This window comes from Tenrec ecaudatus, chromosome 3 (genome assembly GCF_050624435.1).
Source record: "Tenrec ecaudatus isolate mTenEca1 chromosome 3, mTenEca1.hap1, whole genome shotgun sequence".
Lineage (NCBI taxonomy): Eukaryota > Metazoa > Chordata > Mammalia > Afrosoricida > Tenrecidae > Tenrec > Tenrec ecaudatus.
Window position 1 is genome coordinate 178,971,922 of NC_134532.1, and position 18,831 is coordinate 178,990,752.

Below are 18,831 nucleotides of genomic sequence, written 5' to 3' on the forward strand. Positions count from 1 at the left end.
ACAAAGACAGCACTATAGGAAAAACTCAAAAGTATGAATGGTTTTCTTATTTCAAAAAAGGTAAATGGTCGATTGATCACAAACCTCACTCTGGATGTCCATCAACTTCCCAAACTGATAAAAATGTCAACTCTTAGTGCATGCATTTGGAATTCATTCCACTAGGTCAGATTGTTAATCAGGTTTTTCTATTTAGAGCAGCAGCTCTCAACCTGTGGGTAGCAACTCCTTTGGAGGTCGAACAACCCTTTCACAGGTGTTGCCAAATTCAATGCAGTAGCAAAATTACAGTTATGAAGCAGCAATGAAAATAATTTTATGGTTGGGGCATCACCACAACATGAGGAACTATATTAAAGGGTCACAGCATTAGGAAGGTTGAAAAACACTGATTCAGAGGTTATGAAAAGATTGCATAACGGTGTGCAACAAAAAAAGGCCTGCATTGTGGCAGACAGAAGACTGATTTTCCCACCACGAAAATGAACCTGCTCATGCAGCTGTCTCAGTGCACCAGCTTTGGGCAAAATGCAGCATGCCTATCTTGCCTCACGCACCTTACTCACCTGACCGCAACTTCTTTTTGTTTCCAGGAATGAAGAGTAACTGAAAGGACAGCAATTTGACAACATAGAAAAGGTGAAGAGAAAAACGAGGGAGGTGCTGTCAGCCATCAAAACAGATTAATTTGGAAAATGTTTCAAATAATGGAATCACAGATATGACAAATATATGAAAGATGTTATGGAGAGTCATTTGAAGGTTATCAAGTTGTTTGGTTAAAAAAATTAAATACATAGCTTTGAAAAAAAGTTCCTTTTTGGGGGGTGGTACCCCCTCTAACTTTTGGGGCAATAGCGTTCAATTAGACAACATTGTATTACATTGATTTTATATTGATGATGTTTTATTATTACTGTCATTGTAGTTTTCTAGAACCTGTTGTTGTTTTTTATTACCGTCATTGTTGTTATTTTCAAGAACATTGATAAACACTGAAATGTAGTACAGATAATAATACCTCTACTTCAGAATTTGATCAATGCCTAGCCTTGATTAAAAGTTATATTGTCTTTTTGTTGATGCTGTTTTGTTTTTTATGTGGCTTTGTTTCTGTGTTTATTATTGTTTTTCCATGTCTAGCTAGATAAGATAAATGGGATAAGCAATCCAGAGGAGAAAACAACTAGACTGATGGTTCTAGGGGGACACTGGAGAGGGAGAGGCAGGGGAAAGCAAGAAGGGTGCCAACAAACGCAGGGTCAAGAAAACAACGGGTGATCTAAAATTGTTGATGAGGAGGGTATAAGATGCCCAGTGACGCTTGACAAAGGGCAATGTGGTCACAAGGAATTACTGAGACCCAAATGAAGGTTGAACATCATAGTGGGAAAAACGGAGCTAGAGGAAAGAAGTAGTAGGCAAAGGACATTTATAGAACTCTAAATACAGGCATGTGCATATGTAAATACATTTATTTATAATGATAGGGAAATAGATCTATGTACATATATTTATATGGTAAGTATTAAGGTAGTAGACAGACATTGGGCCTCTACTCAAGTACTCTCTCAATACAAGAACACTTTGTTCTAATAATCCGGCATTCTGTGATGCTCACCTTCTTGACACAATCACTGAAGACAAAGCAGGTGCACAAACAAATGTGGTGAAGAAAACTGATGGTACTCAGCTATCAAAAGACATAGCATTTGAGGTCTTAAAGGCTTGAAGACAAACAAGCAGCCATCTAGCTGGTAAGCAACAAACCAATCATGGAAGAAGCACATCAGCCTGTGTGATCATGAGGTGATGTGATCAGGTATCAGGCATCAAAGACCCAGGACAAATTATATTGATGTGAATGATGGGGAGGGAGAAGTGGAGACTCAAAGTCCATCTGAAGACATTGGGCATCCCCTCCTATAAGGGTCACAAGGAAGGGATGAGCCAGTCAGGGTGTAGTTTAGCACAGATGAAACATACAACTTTCCTCTAGTTCTTTAATTCTTCCTCCCCACCCCACCCTCATCCTACTAGTATGACCCCAATTTTACCCTGCAAATCTGGCTAGACTGGAGCATGTACACTAGTATAGGTAAGAGCTTGAAACAGAAGGAATCCTGGACAGATAAACTCCTCAGGACCAATAAAAGAGCAGTGATACCAAGAGGGGAGGGGGAACGTAGGGGGAGAAAAGAGGGAGTGACTGCAATGATTGATATATAACCCCCTCCCAGGGGGATGAACAACAGAGAAGTGGGTGAATGGAGACAGTGGTCGGTGTAGGACATGAAAAATTAATAATAATTCATATATAAATTATCATGGATTCATGAGGGTTGGAGTATGGGGGCAGGTGGCAAATGCGCTGATTCCAAGGGCTCCAGTAGAAAGAAAATGTTTTGAAAATTATGATGGCAACATGTACACAAATGTGCTTGACACAATGGATTGTGATAAGAGCTGTAAGAGCCCCCAATAAAACGATTTATTTTTAAAAGTTAGATGCATCACATCATCACAATTGAATCATTGCTTCTCTGCATTGATGTTTGCATACGTGTACAGGCTGCCACTACCAGCAATGGCCGCCGGCAGTGTGTTAGAGAATAAGTTTCCTGAAACAGCACCCAGTGTTTCTTGGTCTGAACTGTTTAACCTCCTTTGAAAGCCGAAGGCTAAAACCAGATGCGTTGAAATATCAAGATCCAAAAATCTTCCTGCGATTGACAGTACTTTATTCTATGATAAATCGCCATGCAAGCAGCCTGTCCTCTCATCATTGGTACTCCCTGGTTCCCTGCTCCCACTCTGCCCAAAGAGCGCGTGCATGGACCAATGGGGGCAATTATCCCAGCAGTATTATTCCAGGAGAAAGGGCGCAGATTTGTTTGGCAACTGCCTTAGGCGTTCTCCCTGCTTGCTCTCAGCCCGAGTTTCTGCCTCCTTTCACAGCATTACCAGGACCAAGAGTAATTTTGTATAACAAGCAGATCAAACTCTGGCTCAAGGTTCTCACTTGTTATTGATTTCATTTTGCGACTCTCCTCTTAGGTTCGTTGGGTAGGAAACTAGGTGTCGGATAATGGAGTGCACGAACATTTACATTCCTTTTGCCTTGTCTGCATTAAAGAAGAAGTTCTTATCCCATAAGCCACGCTTCCAAATGCAAAACTCAAGTCACTGGAAAAACGTAAAATTATATCGTTATATTCTAAAGGTAATTTCAGGGTAATCTTATCATACTGTGCCTCGGTGGGAATGGGCCCTGTTGCAGTGCATTGTTTGAACTAGACATAAGTGGTCCGATCTCCGTGGTTTGAGCATCAAAAAATAATGTTTGGGTAATTGTATCACAGGCAGGCTAGCTTTTCTTTGGCTTACTGATTTCTTGCAACAAATTGTTGGTCAATGACAAAGAAGTAGCTTTTCCTTAGCGGAATACTTACCCCAAGATAATGGCCATCGATGAACACCACGGGGAGGGATGGCGCTTCAGAAACCCGTCGGCATCGTTCATCTAACTCTTTTCCATAGTCACCGTTCAGAGCTATGTTTTTCTCTTCAAATTTTACTCGATGATTTTGGAAGATCTTTCTAACCAGTTCACATCTTTCAAACGTTGTCCGTACCACACGAAGACACGTGGTGTAAATCACTACTCGGTCAAATTCTAGCTCAGTGGCTGGTTGCTGAAGAAAAAACATTACAGTGTGAATATGTTTGCATTGATTTCCTTACATCCTGATATTTTAAGACAACAAGTTTCTGTATGTGTCTGAAGCAATAAGAGCATTCTGTAAAAGTGAGGTGGATGCTCTATTTGTTGATTCTAATACAAGTTTTTCACAAGAGCACATCTGTGACTGAACTAGAAATAGCAGCCACGTAATTTAACACGCATCCTTAGCAGCTAGGATTTTCTGTTTGTCCTTTATTGGTGGCATATCAAATGATGGACATCTTAAAAAGTATGACTTCTCATATAAGTTGTTATGTGATGAAATTAATATCTGCTTTATTTTTCATATAACATGTAGACATTGTCAAATTTCTACATTTGCTATTCCAATAAATTTTATAGTCATCATTTTTCTGGATAAAATTTATATTTCTTTTACTTCCGGATTTACCAAATTTTATAGTCTTTTGAGTCTCTATTTCCAGGAAATAGAATATGCTGAGATTTATAAATAGAATATAAATTTATGCTGAGATTTAAGTAGCGAACCTCCAAGGACAGGGGTTCAACAGACTGTTAAGAAATTCTTCCATCAGGAATATAAGACTGATTTGTCCAGAGGGAGAACACAAGAAACAAGAAACATGATAGGGGTGATGAGTCAAAATTGGGCATAAAAAGGAAACTCATAAATATGCAGCAGAAGTAAGCAATTCTCATAAAGAATCCTAAGACTCCCTGCCTGATGTGAGAGTCCTATCTCACCTTTCCTGCTAAATCAGAATTCAATGATTACTTTGATGAAAGCTCTGCCCAGCAATACTAGTGTGCACTGAAGGACCAAACTAGGTCGTGTTTTATTTATTTATTCATTCATTCATTCATTTGAAAAAGAAGATTTTTCTAATTTTATTTTTTGAGAGTACACATAATAAAAAGTAGTTTCCACAGGTACAATTTTGTAACAGAGATCACATTCCTCTAGCCGTACAGCCATGTACACCCTCTCACATTAATGAACTAGCTGCCCCATGAAGTTTTTATCGCATCTTTCAAATACATGTTGTAAATCTGATACAGCCTGATGTTAAAATTGGATAATGCTCAGGCAACTAGATTGACCTTGGACATCAGGGAATACTTGGGGGTTGAAAAGAAAAAGATTTTAATATCATTTCAGACAACCGAGTAGACTTCTTTGAAACAACACCCAAACTTGACAAATGGTTGCTTCTTCAAGATGAAACTGAAGACTCACACTACAAACTTTTTTGTGCTGTTACGTTAACATCAATTGGACTCTCACTTATAATGGAGTTTTAGCGATATAATTTGTAGATGCTGTATAATTTTTAACATACTTTGAATGATATTGGTTCACCAAGTAATGCACTGTGAATTCATTGTAAATGTTGGCATATGACATTACACAATAGCAAGAAATTCCCATGTGTTCATATCATCCCCTAGCTCATTTAAAGAGAAGCTGGTAGCAGGAAAGTGTTCTCCATAAGCGGTCTTCATTTTGTCATAACAATAAACACTGCCAATCGTCGTTTGAACTGACTAGAAAATTTGGGGGGAAAGCATTTGCCATATCTTAAGTTTAAATAGCCATCACTTGTCTAATAGTCATTCTTTATACACAAATGATCTGTGAAAGAGTGGGTTCGCCAACATACAACTCGGTCCCACAAGTGCTCTGCAATTAAACCATCATATTTGAGTCTGCAGCAAAGCATATTAGATGCCCCTAACATCTTGTCATATAGGCTGCTGAAAGATGTTTACACTAGGATCAAGACACAATAAAATCAATAATTTTTACCTTTTTGATGACATGGTTAAGATTCTAAGTATCTTTTTTATTTCCCTTTTGGTTTTTTTTTTATAATCCAACAGATTTGTAATTTTAATAGTGTCTAGTTTCCATAAATGTATTTAGCTTTCCGTATTCTATTATTGATCTAGTTTCATTCTACTATGGCCAGATAGTGTCAATAATTTTAAACTGATTGAAATTTACTTTGCATATGAAAATGGACACATGTCAAATGAAGCAGTGCGTGCACCGGGCGCTGTTGAAAGGAGTGCCCTACTTTTAATCTACATTCACGTATGTCTAAAGCAGTCGCCCTGAAAGCAACCTATGGACTTGTCACATGTTAGGCCAGTCCCCGGTTTCTTGACAGGGATGCTGAACCCATTTATATCTATGGCAATTAATTATCAATAAAGGAGAATTTACTTTAAACAGTTTGGTATATATTTTTCCCGCTTGGAGAAGTTGATGGTTTCTTTGACCTCGATCTTCAAATCAGAGTTCTTTATAGAAATTGATTTCTCCCTGCCACTCCTCTCTTTTATTTTCTTTTTATTAACAAGCCAATTTAACATGTGAAAAGTTTCCATTTAGTAGTTCGAGGATTCTATGTCAATGAAGATGCATGAAAGTGTAGAGGTGGAATCCAACCTGTCAAATAGGTCAATTATGGTACTTCCTTGGGGGTGTGTTCTTCTCATCAGAAAGACCCTGAGCTCCTCCTTCTCTCTCTGAAACTCTGCTTTCATGCTTGCTTAGACTCTGGTGGCCCCCCAGAGACTTGCCAGTGTCCTGCCCTGTTTCCACTGACCTTGAATTGACAGGACTTTTCACACACTGGACTGTGATCCTCCTGCATAACTTCCAGCATTCAAGCCACTACCGTACAACCAACAAATAAAAGGATGGTAGAAATAAAATACTAAATGTCACCATTTAGCATAGAAAGAGATCAGAACAGTCCACTGAAATAAAAGTGTAAAGTCAGCACTAGAAAGGCTCCAAGCCGTGAAACTAGAAATGCGAAGACCTCCACCTCGCTGAGAGCAAGGTTTTTTCCCCTGATGTAAAACGCATTACAAATGCATTTCTTCTGTTCTAGAAGCTTAGAGCTTAAGTTTAAAAACCCAGAGGCCTGGAAGGGCCAAGCTATCTTAACTGGTGAGTCATGTTCAAAGTAAAGGTGACATGAAGAAGAAGCAAGGAGAGTGTGGTCTTCAAGGATAAAGCATTAGCGGGTTCCAGAAATTGTGGTTCCAGGCATGTGACATCTGTATTGTCGGACATGGTTATTTTCATTATGACCTCAAAACCTGAGTAGGTCCACACCGACTTCATTTTATTGTGCTTCATGTTATTGCCCTTCTTAGATCATGCATTTTGTACAAAATGAAACTCTGTGGCAACCTGCATCACACGAGTGGATTGGCAAGAGTTTTCCTAAGAGCGTGCTCACTTTGGATCTGTGTCACATTTTGGTAATTCTAGCAATATTTAAAAATTTGTTCATAATACTATTGCACCTTTTAAATAGATCACAGTGTAAAGATCATTTTTATAGGTACTGAGAAACCAAAAAATGCATGTGACTCATTTGGTTACTCACTTTATTGCCATGATCTGGGAACACACCAAACAGTGTCTCCAAGATAGGCCTGTGTAGGAAAACTAATGTCACCCAGGGACCCTTTGGCCTAAGAGAATGTGAAGTCCCTGAAGGCTCTTAAGGAGGATGGAGGACTGGCACCGAACCAGGTTTGCATTTCCAAAAGATAAATGAATGATGCCCCAAGGTTATGTAGGCCATAATTTGAGCAGTCAGGCCAAATCTTATTCCCAAAACCCAAATCTGGGGCTAGAGATAGAATATGAGGCAATGCTGTGGCAGGAAGTTTGGTGGGAAGAGATTAAGAACAAAATTTTATATGATTTGGAAGCCACTCACTAACTGCCATCTAGTGGATTCTGACTCATAAAATGACCCCATAGTAGAGGCTAGAACTGCCCCCATGGGTTTCCGAAGCTGAAAATATCTAAGGCAGTTCAAAGCTTCCTTTCTTCCCCTCCAGAGTTGCTTGTGGATTAGAATTGCATAGCCCACTGGGCCACCAGGGCGCCTTTGATTTAGAAGTGGGTCATCAGAAGATCAGGGCTTTGTCTGTTGATTTATCAAGGTCATTTCATTCCATCAATTTTAAAATAATCTTGTCTCTGAAATAAATTATATTGCTTAGATTTCCCTCCCTAAACAGATTTATCAAAGCATCTGGCCAGAGCTAAAAATAACCATTCAATGGTTAACTGTCCCACAGCTCACTTCCTAAAGGTTACCATGGGAATGGCATAATGAAGAATGGAAGGATCCGAGACAGCTCTGAGAAGCCGTTGGGATTTGCAGGCGGCTTGTTCACAGAGAGCTGACCTACATAATCCTACTGGAAGGCTGTTTCTTCCTTCCCATTGATTAAAAAGATGAATCTTCGGGACACCCAGAAGCCTCAGAACAACCTGGAGCAAAGCAAGATGTGTTGGAAATTGATGGTTAGAAGTTCCTGAAAAGAAACTTAACAAACACACACGCACACACAAATGTATTCCAACTCACGGCCACCCCACATGTTGCTGAGTGAGACGGTGCTTGAACGGGGTGTGGTGAGCTGTAATGTTAACTGAAGGAGATTCCTGCTGGGTTTCGGGGTGTGTGTGTGTGTGTGTGTGTGTGTGTGTGTGTGTGTGTAGAAGAATTGCCGATCTTAAGGCTGGCAGTGGAGCACAACCCGTCTGCAAGACATAGGAAAATTAAAGAGACTTGCTGTTAGTTGCTGGGGGGTTGGTTCCCACTCAGCATTATCTGAAGTGCAACAGAACAACACATTTCTTGGGGCTGCGCCATCTTCACAATAATTGTTTTGTCCGAGCTCATTGTATCAGCCACTTGCCATCCCATCTCCTGGAAGGTCTTCCTCTTGTTCCTTGCCCACCCTTGACCAAGCATGGTGTCCATTCCAGGGACTGGTCTCCCTGATAATCTATTCAAAGTTCCTGAGACAAAGTCCCACCATGCTTTCCCCAAGGGAAAATTATGGTTTTACTTCTTCCAAGACAGATTTGTTTGTTCTTTGGGCAGTTTATAGTAATTTCAGTATTCTTCACCAGCATCAACTTTCAAATCCGTCGATTCTTCTTCTGTCTTCCTTATTCAATGTCCAGCTTTACATACAGATGAAGCAATTGAAAATACCATGGCTTGGTTCTGGCACACCTTGGTTCACAAATCATCCTAGCCTGTAAACAGTCTAAAGAAGTCTTTTGAGCAGATTTACCTAAAGAAATGCATTATATGATCACTGGATTGCCTTTTCCATGAGCATTGATTGTGGATCCAAGCAAACAAAATCCTTGACAACTTCATACTTCCTCTGTTTATCATGATGTTACATATTGGTCAGTTGTGAGGATTCTGTTTTTCTCTACATTGAACTGCAACACAACCTGAAAGCTGTAACCATTGGTGTCCATTAGCAAGCACTTCAAGTCCTCCTCATTTCCAACATACAAGTTCATGTTATCTCCACATAACAGGTGACTAATAAGCCTTCTGCAAAACCTTATGCCACTTTCTTCTTCATATAATCCATTTTCTCTGATTATTTGCTCAGCATAAAGATTGAATAAGTATGGTGAGAGGGTCCAACCATAACACACACCTTTCTTGCTTTTAAATCGTGTAATTTTCCAGTCCAGGTAACTGTCTTCCAAATGGCTAGGCATAGCCCAGTGAGTGATGTCAGTGCTTCATCGCTTGTTGAAATGTTTCAGCTGTTATTCCACCAATTCCTGGAGCCTTGTTTTTTGTCAAATGCCTTCCAGGCACCTTGAAATTTTATTTCCTTCAGTGCCCTTCACTCTTTCTCAGATGCTACCTCTTGGAATGGCTGAGTGTCGACGAGTCCTTCTGGGTACTGTGATAACGTGTACTCTTTCCATCCTCTCTTGACGCTCCTCCATTAAGTGAGACAAGGGGCAATTAAATACTCTCAGTGTGTCCCTTGCCCTGTAATAAAACCAAAACGAGGCGGGGTGCCATTAAGCCAGTTCTGACTATAATGACCCGATAGGGCGTGTGGGTTTCTGTGGCTGTAAATTAACACAGGAAAAACAAAGATTCATCTTTCTCCCTTGGAGCAGTTGCTGAGTTTGAACCGCTGGCCCTGTGAGGAGCAGCCCAACCTGTAACAACTGTGCCACCAAGACTCCTTGCAATAGCCACTGTTAATTCTCAAGTGATCGTGAGGCCATCTTGGAATAATTCTGGCGAGGTCACACCCATTGCAGCTACCTCTGAGGCTTAGGCCAAGGATAAATTCCCAGCCTCCGCCAGAGAGGATCTCTTACAGAAGCCTCAACACTTCAGGCTAGGGAAATCCAGCGAGTCACTTCTATTGACTCTCTGTACAAGCGGATACCTGTTTGAAAAGACCCTCAATCTTTGTCCCCGTGTGTCCCAAATTAGCATGAACTGAGAAGCTGTACCAGTCCTTAAAACAAAAATAAATCAACTATTTTCATTTTATTTTTCCCCGGGATTGTGTAATCCATAACTAGACACAGAATGCTACAGAACTTTACATTAATTTAATCTTTGAAATAACTAATAAGGTAATCCTGTCTTTATTTCACATCTCTAGGAACCTAGGCACTGAGAAATGTCTTAGACAAGAAGAAAGAATTAAAATTCAGCCAAGGACAAAATTTACTACCCATTTGCAGGCTGTGTGCTTTCCACTGAACCAAGCCAAGTCGCTGCACCACAATTCTTTTGCTGCTTCCTCCCCTGCATAGAGTCGTTGCCAAAATTCAAACTGCTTATAGATCTAATCCATTTCCGGTAAGATCATGAATGTCACTTTAAAGAGGCTTGTCTTTTCACTAAATTAAGCTCCTACAAAAACCCAGTAAGTTACAGCACCCAGGGGGCATTCCAAACAAGTTTGTTCATGTTTGTTTTGTTTTAAGTCTAAAAATAAAGTTTACATGAGATGAGCAAGGTGGAGGAGTTTTGTTCTATTTCGTTCTGTTTCTTTTTCTCTCTGCCCTACCTGTGGGCAAAGAGGGGGCATGGGTAGCACAGAGTCACACAGTCAGACAACAAACTTGGGATAGACCCAGATTTCTTGATTATCAGGCAGGCATTGAGTCAACCTTCCCTAGGTATCACTTTAAATAGCAGTACAGGCATAGGGCTGTGGGCCTTTGCAAAGAACAGGACATTTCTGTATAACACTGTCTGTCCCTCTTCCTGTTTCTCGGTGAACTCCTGTTGTTGCATGCATACCACGAGATGCTTCCTATTTTCCTATCTGCTTAAATATCAGTACATACCCTCCTGGAAGGCTTGTTCTCAGAGCACCTCTTGAGTTTATATTCGTATACTGAGTGTGATTTGAAAACTTAATATATCACCACCTGTGTTTTTTATCAACATCGCTCCTAGGTCTTTTTCCCTTCTAAATATATGCCCTATTCATCTCGTCCACCAAGAACATCTCAAGAACAGAATGAACACACTGAACACTAATGACAAAGATGTGATGAGCTGTGGGAAGACATCGAGAGCAGCATACATGAAGAAAGCAAGAGGTCATTAAATAGATAGGAACGAAGAAAATATCAGAATGGATGTCAGGAGAGAATCTGAAACTTGCTTTTAATCACAGAGTACCTAAGGCAAATGGAAGAAATGATGAAGACAAAGAGTTAAACAGAGAATTTCAAAGGGTAGCTTGAGAAGACAAGGTGCAATATTATCATCCAGGACTTCTCTTCAGCAGCAGCCAAGACTCTCTGATCATCAGCCTCTTGGTCATGTGGACCCTTAGCTTCTGCCTCCATGGACCACAAAGCCCACCTGCCACTCCATCTCAAAGTTCCATAGTCTTGGTGCTGCTCTTGATCTGTCGCATAGTCCCCAGGCCAGTCTCTGGTATCTGTGTTTGAGTTAATTTATTGTGCCAACCTGAGTGATAAACACATGTGGGATTAATTAAATAGCCGAGCTATAAATGGCTCGGTGAACCTCACCTTTCTAGTTCTTGGGTCTCTTGCTTTCTGATGATCACACCAGAGTGCAGCTGCCTTAGCAGTTCCCTGCTTCAGCTTGAAAGGCTGACTCCCTGCAAGACACCCCCAAGGAGAAACCACATGGACCTATTCCGATGCCGCCCCTGCCAGCACTGAGATGCTTACACATTACTGACTTGGCTTTCCTCCTGTATTCGGCATCATTGCCTCTGTTTTGTGAGATGGAGGTGGACTTTGTGGATTGGAGTTGGACATATGGGTTAATGGGTTAATGGTGGACTTGTGTGCTTGGGCAGCACTGGGTTGAGATGTTTTCTTGATGCACAGTTAACCTTTATATTAAACTCTCTCTTGTACATGAGTTTCTGTGGGTTTGTTTCTCTAAAGTACCCAGACTAATACACTGTTCTTACCTCCCAACACTTCAGACAGAGTTCTGGAAAATGCTCTTCTGATAGTTCTGGGACTTCTCCCTGTTCCTGAGATTGCTCTGATACACGGAGGAATGGCTTTGATGGAGGTGTGGTTTTAGTCTTAAGCAGATGATGCCCCAAGGAAACAAAGGATGGTGATGTAAGACACGCCCTCTAGTGGAGTCTAAACATACATCCTACCCTAATCCTATAACAGAGGACACCCTCAAAAATGGGGATACAGCCACAGTGCTGGAGTCTAATTTTATAATACAGCATGTAAGAAATTATAGCTAGATGGGCCCTCTTAATGGACTACATCTCCCATGTTGATTTCCAATGCCACATTGCCTTTCCCCATTTTATAATCACTCAAGCATCAAAAATAAATATCAAAATTAGTTAGATTGTCATGCAATTTCCTTTGGGAGCTATTACCAACTCCAAAAGTGAAACTCAGCTAGAATCAAGTAAGCATAACCTATGTCCTAAAGATCCGCCTTTTTTGATTTTAGATGGCGCCTGTGCAACATGAAAGAAGTGCATGGTCAATAATCTTTTCACGCTCTACCAAATGGCCCGTATGGGGACTCAACCCAAGACCTTGGCATAACTCGCACCATTCTCTAACCTACTGAGTGAACCAGTGTCCACAATGAACAGGAGAGACCCAAGGAGAATTGATCCTTTTGCATCATCGTGTTGGTGAAGAATATTCAAAGTACTGAGGGTTGCCAGAAGAACAAATAAATCCGTCTTGGAAGAAGGGAGGTCAAAATGGTCCTTATAAGAGAGGCTGAAAAGGCTTCATCTCTCATATTTCAGTCCTCTTGTTAAGAGAGAGCAGTCTCTGGACAAGGATACCGTGCTTTGCAAAGAGAGAATCAGCAAAACTGAGGACTCCTCGCTGAGACAGACTGGCCCTGTGGCAGCCACAACGGACTCAAACATGGAGAGTTCACAGCGTTTCACTCGTTTGGACACTGGGCCCCTCGGAAGCGGAACTGACTCAAGGGCGCCTGACAACAACAATCGTCTTTGCATACAGAATCCTTTATTGTTCTCCTAATGCACCAAGATAAGGGCGATTTGCAGGATCCCTAGTGGTGCGGTAGGTTATCCTTATACTGCCAACAGGAAGGTTGGTGGTTCAAAACCACCAGTTACTCTGTTAAAGAAAGAAAGAAATCTGCTTTGCATGAATATTGACAGCCTCAGGATAGACCATACAGTGGGAAAAAATTATGAAAACATCTTAGACCTAACCAAACACCTGGAGGGGATTAGGTGCTTGGACTGGGGATTCAGAGGTATCATCTGTGGGGAGACCTGGGTCAATTATTCTAGCAGAGTCCACAAAAGCAAAGTTCTATATCCTATTTTGGTGAGTAGTAACCATGATTGTCAAAGCTTGTTAGTGGCCATCTAAGGTGTCACTATCGGTCTCTTCCTGTTTGGTGGAACAAAGAGTGATGAAAAGAAAGGATTCTTGGAAATAATTTGTCCAATTTGACTAAAAGATCAGTCTACATGACCCGAAGACCAGGACTTACAGGGTCCCCAGCTACTACTACCAATTACTCTAAAACAGATAACATTTCAAGGTCCCGGATAAAGTGACATAGGGATGTGACTTAATGCTGCAAAAATTTAAAAGGTGACTGGAGTTGAGCAGGCATTCCTTAGGTGTCTTTGGGTCCACCAGGAGGAAACCTTTGCTCTCCAGATCGGCCAAGAGGCATTTTAGTTTACGTTACCCTGAGTTGTGATCCATAGTGAAGGCTGAAATAGTTGATTTTTTTCAGCAAATGTTTCAAGTGCTCCACGCTATCCACCAAGTAACATGTCATTTACATATTGCAGAATATGAATAAGCTTCCTCCATTCCGGATGCGAACTGTCTGTCAATCCACATTTACCTGTCATTTTTAAAAATCGACCCTTTGTAATCCAAGCTCCAGAATACATATGAGTATTTTTTAATTAAAATTTTATTAATCCATTCCTTGATATAATATAATAAAAAATAATTATTTCCTATAGCGTCAGGATGAAAGTCAAAATGACCTACGAAGCCCTCTTTGAGATCACCCCTGCCTCCTAGCCTAGCTTTTCTTCCCCCATCACGCTCTACCATAGGACGATACATTCCTAAAGAAGCCCCTCCTTTTCTGGGAGCCTCCCATACAGGCTGCCCCCGGCTCTCTCTCTACTCCACCTTCTTCTCACTACCACGAGATTATGAAATTTCTGAGATCAAAGAATCATGGTTTTAAATTTAGCATCTTTTACATAGGCTGCTCTTAAATTAAGCTCAGGTATGTTAAATGAAGGAGAAAATAGAATTTATACTGAAGGCTGTCCAGTCCTTACGTTTATGTATTTTCTACTCTCGTGTAGTAACACAATCATGCAGGAGAGGGGAAATCAAGAGGAAAAGAAGCCAAATTACAATGTGGTGCTTTTAATTCAAAAGAAGTAAAGCACTGGGAGCCTCGCGGATGGGATAGCAAAGTGATTGTCACTGTAGGAAGCTTTCGCAGTGGGTATTTTTTCCTTCCTGTTTCATTAACATAGTTTTGACATACTAATGAAAGCTAATTTGCTCACACCTGAGAGGAAAATGGAGTGTGTGGCTATCCTTCCTATAGGTGTATAGCATTCTCAGTAAAACTGGCTGCTGTACTGTACGTGCCTCTGCTGAAACGGAAACCCCAGCGCCGAGACTGAAGCAGCGTGCTGAGTGTTACAGAGCAGCCAGCTGCCTTCCAGAATCTTCATGATGCACTCACCCAAGTCGCCCAGCACAGTCTCACTTACATTCCTCCCACTGCTGTACCTGCCGTGTGGGGAAGGAAAAGGCCAAAGATGTTCGTTTTTACAAGTGAAGTCAAACAAGTCTGAAGTTTAATTCAAGTGCCCGATGATTTTAGAAACTGGAGAAGACTGAAGTGCTGCACAAATATGTAAGTATGGGTGAAAGAGATTAAAAGCAAGCCAACCACCTCCAAAGCAGATTTGGAACAGAACATATCATTATTTTCCAAATTCTCCATTAAGATGGTATTAAGTGCTTATGAAGCCTAGTGCATCGACTTTGAGAGTCATTCACTCCCCACCCCCGTAGTACCTGCTCAGATGATAGGCAAAGAATATATATGCTTGAACAATGGGATGATATGTCGTATATATTAATTCCCAAATTAGAGCAATTTTTTTAAAAGCATAGATAAAAGAATGAGTTCGGAGTTTGCACTAAATCCTAGCCCAACTTAGGAGCAATCAGTTCTTACAAGATGGCCCTGCTCAATTCTCACCTTGATGAAAGGATCACTGAAGATAAGGGTGCTACAGCAAAGTGTGGTGAAGAAAGCAGATGGTTCCCAGGTATTAATCAGAATAGAGTCTGGCGGCCAAATAAGCAAGGAACCAACTAAGTGCACCCAGAAGTATGCCAGTTTGTATGATACAAAAATGACAATTACAAAATTTAAATATGGTGAAGAAAAAGTATCAGGGCTAAAATTTTACCCAATTTGTAGAAAGCTATGGGGGACAGTGGGAGCCCAAACCCATCTACAAAGTATATAGTCAAACTGAGCTGCTGGCAATTCCGCTCTAACCAAGGCAAGAGTCCAGGACAGCCCTACTAGTAGGCAGAGACCACTGTAATCTTGATTGTGCTGGATCAAACTTGATACTTGGCCAGTTGGCCTCCCTGTAGACACAACCTGAATTTGTACTGGGTGCAAGTATCTCAGAGCTACTCCATGACAGACATTTCTTCCCAGGCTTTTTGAATGTTGAGGGTCTTCTCCCACTGACACATTATGTGTATTTTTGTCTTTATACTGATAAGATCTCATCCTGACCACCTTAGTGCGGTTCGTTTTCCATGGTTTTCTGTGGGGTTTCCGATCTGTGGAGCACGGGAGGAGTGGATATACAATAATAACAAATACAAAGTGTTATAGGGAGCGCAGGGGCAGGGGAGGGGCGGTAAAGAGAGAAAGGGATTTGGGGAACAAACACTAAAGACGGGAGACGGAGAGAGCACGAGAACTGATCGAGATTGTACATCTCGTTGTCAAGGCGATTCAATCACGCGGGGAGGGGATCTCTAAGATAGGTGTGGTGGCGATTACACAATTCCCCTTGATATGATTGAGCCACTGAGCTACTCAATTGTATGCTATGTAAATTGTGTGCCAATAAAACTACTGGGGGGGAAGCCTCAGGTGAATCCTCTCTCAACATACTTGAGCAACATGAATAGACTTATTATCCAACAGAGAGCATTGTAAAAAGATTGTGGCAGATGTTGTTAGGTTAAAATGTAATGCTTTATTCTTTGATCTCCCTTTTGGCCCATTTCTGAGTTTTAATACTTTCTACTTCCTATTTGATGGAGGTTTTCCTGTTTCGCACTGTTGCAGCTGCTGCTGTTCTGCATGTGTCCCTCCATATAAGAACCAGGATAAGTACATCTGCAGAGACACTGGTGACATTCATTGGTTCTTGAGGGTACGGCAGCGAGGTGGGAAGAAATGGCGAGCTAATTACAATGAATACAAGAATTGATCGTGGTGATGATTATACAGCTCGTATTAATATGATTGGAGTATTGGATTGTAGGATATGTGAAATATATTAGGATATGCAGTAAAACTGTTTTAAACAGCAAGAATAGCACCATGGTCTATAGAGGCCAATTGACAAGCAAAAATTGCACGTCACAGTGAATTCTTCAACCAGATCTGAAAGGGAGGAAGTATAACTGGTTTCTCTCGGGTTGCAGGTTATGGGGTTGTGTTAGTTCAGGTAGACTAGAGAAACAACTCCATAGAAACTCTTATGTGTTAAGAGAGAGTTTTGAGGGAAAGGGGAGCGGGGTGGGAGGGGAAAAATGAGGAGCTGATACCAAGGGCTCAAGTAGAAAGCAAATGTTTGAAAAGTGATGAGGGAAACAAATGTACAAATGTGCTTGACACAATGGATGTATATGTAGATTGTGATAAGAGTTGTATGAGCCCCCAATAAAATGATATTTTAAAAGAGAGAGAGAGTTTTATCTAAAGGGTACTTATACATTGAAAAAGCATCCCAACCCAGTCTCATGCCAATCTATAAAGTCCCCTTCAGACTCATGAAACACTTGCAATGAGGCCGAATACAGGAAGAACACAGGCCAGTGGGTAGAAAGTCTTTGGATTCAGTGGCATTGTAAGCATCTCAGCACTGGCAGGGTCTCCTCGTGGCTTCTCCAGTTCCCAGGGCTGCATCAGGATAGGTCTAAGTGGCTTCTCTTCAGGGATATCTCACAGGAAGTCAGTCTTGTCAGTAGAGCATCATCTCAGGGAATCTCTCTCCAAGGGAATGAGTAGAGTCTCTCCTGCCTCCAAGGAGGAAAAACCAGATTTCCCAGAATCCTCAGGAGAAGGCCATGCCCTCACAGAGGCCTCGCTGACTATGATCTGATTGACAGACTAGACTCTACCCCTTCACTCTTAATCCTCTCAAGTCCCTATTGACACTAGATTATGTAACTACCACAAGGTTATGATTAGAAGATGCCAGTGATGGTGTTCCCACCCTCCCCTCAACTGTGGGAAAGGCAGCAACCAGAAAACAATCAATAAAAGAGAGAAAGCATTTTGACAGTGATTTCACTTTCATTTCCCACCCCGCTGCTACCACAGCCATGATTTATTAGTCACTACAGGAATCCCTCTTTCAGGATTTTTTTTTTTGAGTTAGGCATTTTTCTGTTGTGACCTACAAAAACACTGACTGATATACCTGGAGTTTCAGCAAGTTCAGTGAATTTAATGATTAAGGTCTTGATCTGCACTTTCTTAGACCATTTATTAATGACAGTGTGTCTGCCAAGTACATTGTGAGTAACATAAAGCCACGGCTCAGTGCTTCAAGTAGTCCACTGGCTCATAAAATAAAGCTAAATATAGGGGTGGGGCAGGGGATAAAATAAATGGGGAGGAGAGCTAGAAGTACATATAAAACTTCCTAGAAGATCTAAGCGGCATCATTATAAATTTTAAATTGCGGTTGATTGTTCACCCGCATGAGGAGCTCCTGAAGGGTCGGTCCCTAGAGTCCCACGACTCCTGATTCTGCCCAGTAGTAAAAAAATCCCAGTTATTCATACACACGCCGCAGAATGCAAATCATCAAACCCTGAGATTCTCACGTTCTTACCATGAGTGTGAGTTCTTAAAGAGCATATTCCGTTTGTGTCTCCTCAAGAGGAAACAACCATTGTGCAAGCAGTGTGCCCACCTAGCTCTATGACAATCAGCAGATGAGGGCGCCCCCCTTTTCTCAGGCCGCCTGAAAGAGTCCATAGTTAAAGCCTCCCTCCCGCTGAGGTCGCAGCGGGGGCATCAGAGGCAGCACCGCCCCTATCTTAGTTCCTTCCTAGATTTTTTACAGAAATGCTGATGAAAGATAAGTGGGACCTTATCCAAAAATGGAATTCCTTTTCAAAAAGGTCATTTTATTTTAAATGATGCAGATTTCCCTATTTTTTCTACTTGAATGTACTTCACATAGCATCCAGTGTGCCAGACCCAGATTACTAGAAATCCATAACATTTTCCTTCTAATGCATTTTGTAGAAATGATTTCATTGTTACCATGCCCACTGCCGGGAATAGTTTCCTATTGTGACATTCTTGTCTCACGCTGTGGATTGAATGAAGCCTTGTAAGAAGATCTGGAAATCGTGTGCTCAAGTACCTGATTCAGTGTTTGGTTTATGTCAATTAAAAAGTCCCGGTGGATAGAGCATATAAATTCTGGAAGATAAAATA

General features: G+C 41.2%; 1 protein-coding gene across 1 annotated transcript in view; it reads right to left on the reverse strand.

Moving 5' to 3' along the window:
• GRXCR1 (glutaredoxin and cysteine rich domain containing 1) overlaps positions 1-18,831 on the reverse strand; it is a 180,920-nt gene that overhangs the window by 98,539 nt on the left and 63,550 nt on the right. Inside the window, exon 2 of the mRNA XM_075544992.1 lies at positions 3,453-3,695. Within this exon, the coding sequence (XP_075401107.1) occupies positions 3,453-3,695 (243 nt within the window). The remainder of the gene's footprint in view (positions 1-3,452; positions 3,696-18,831) is intronic.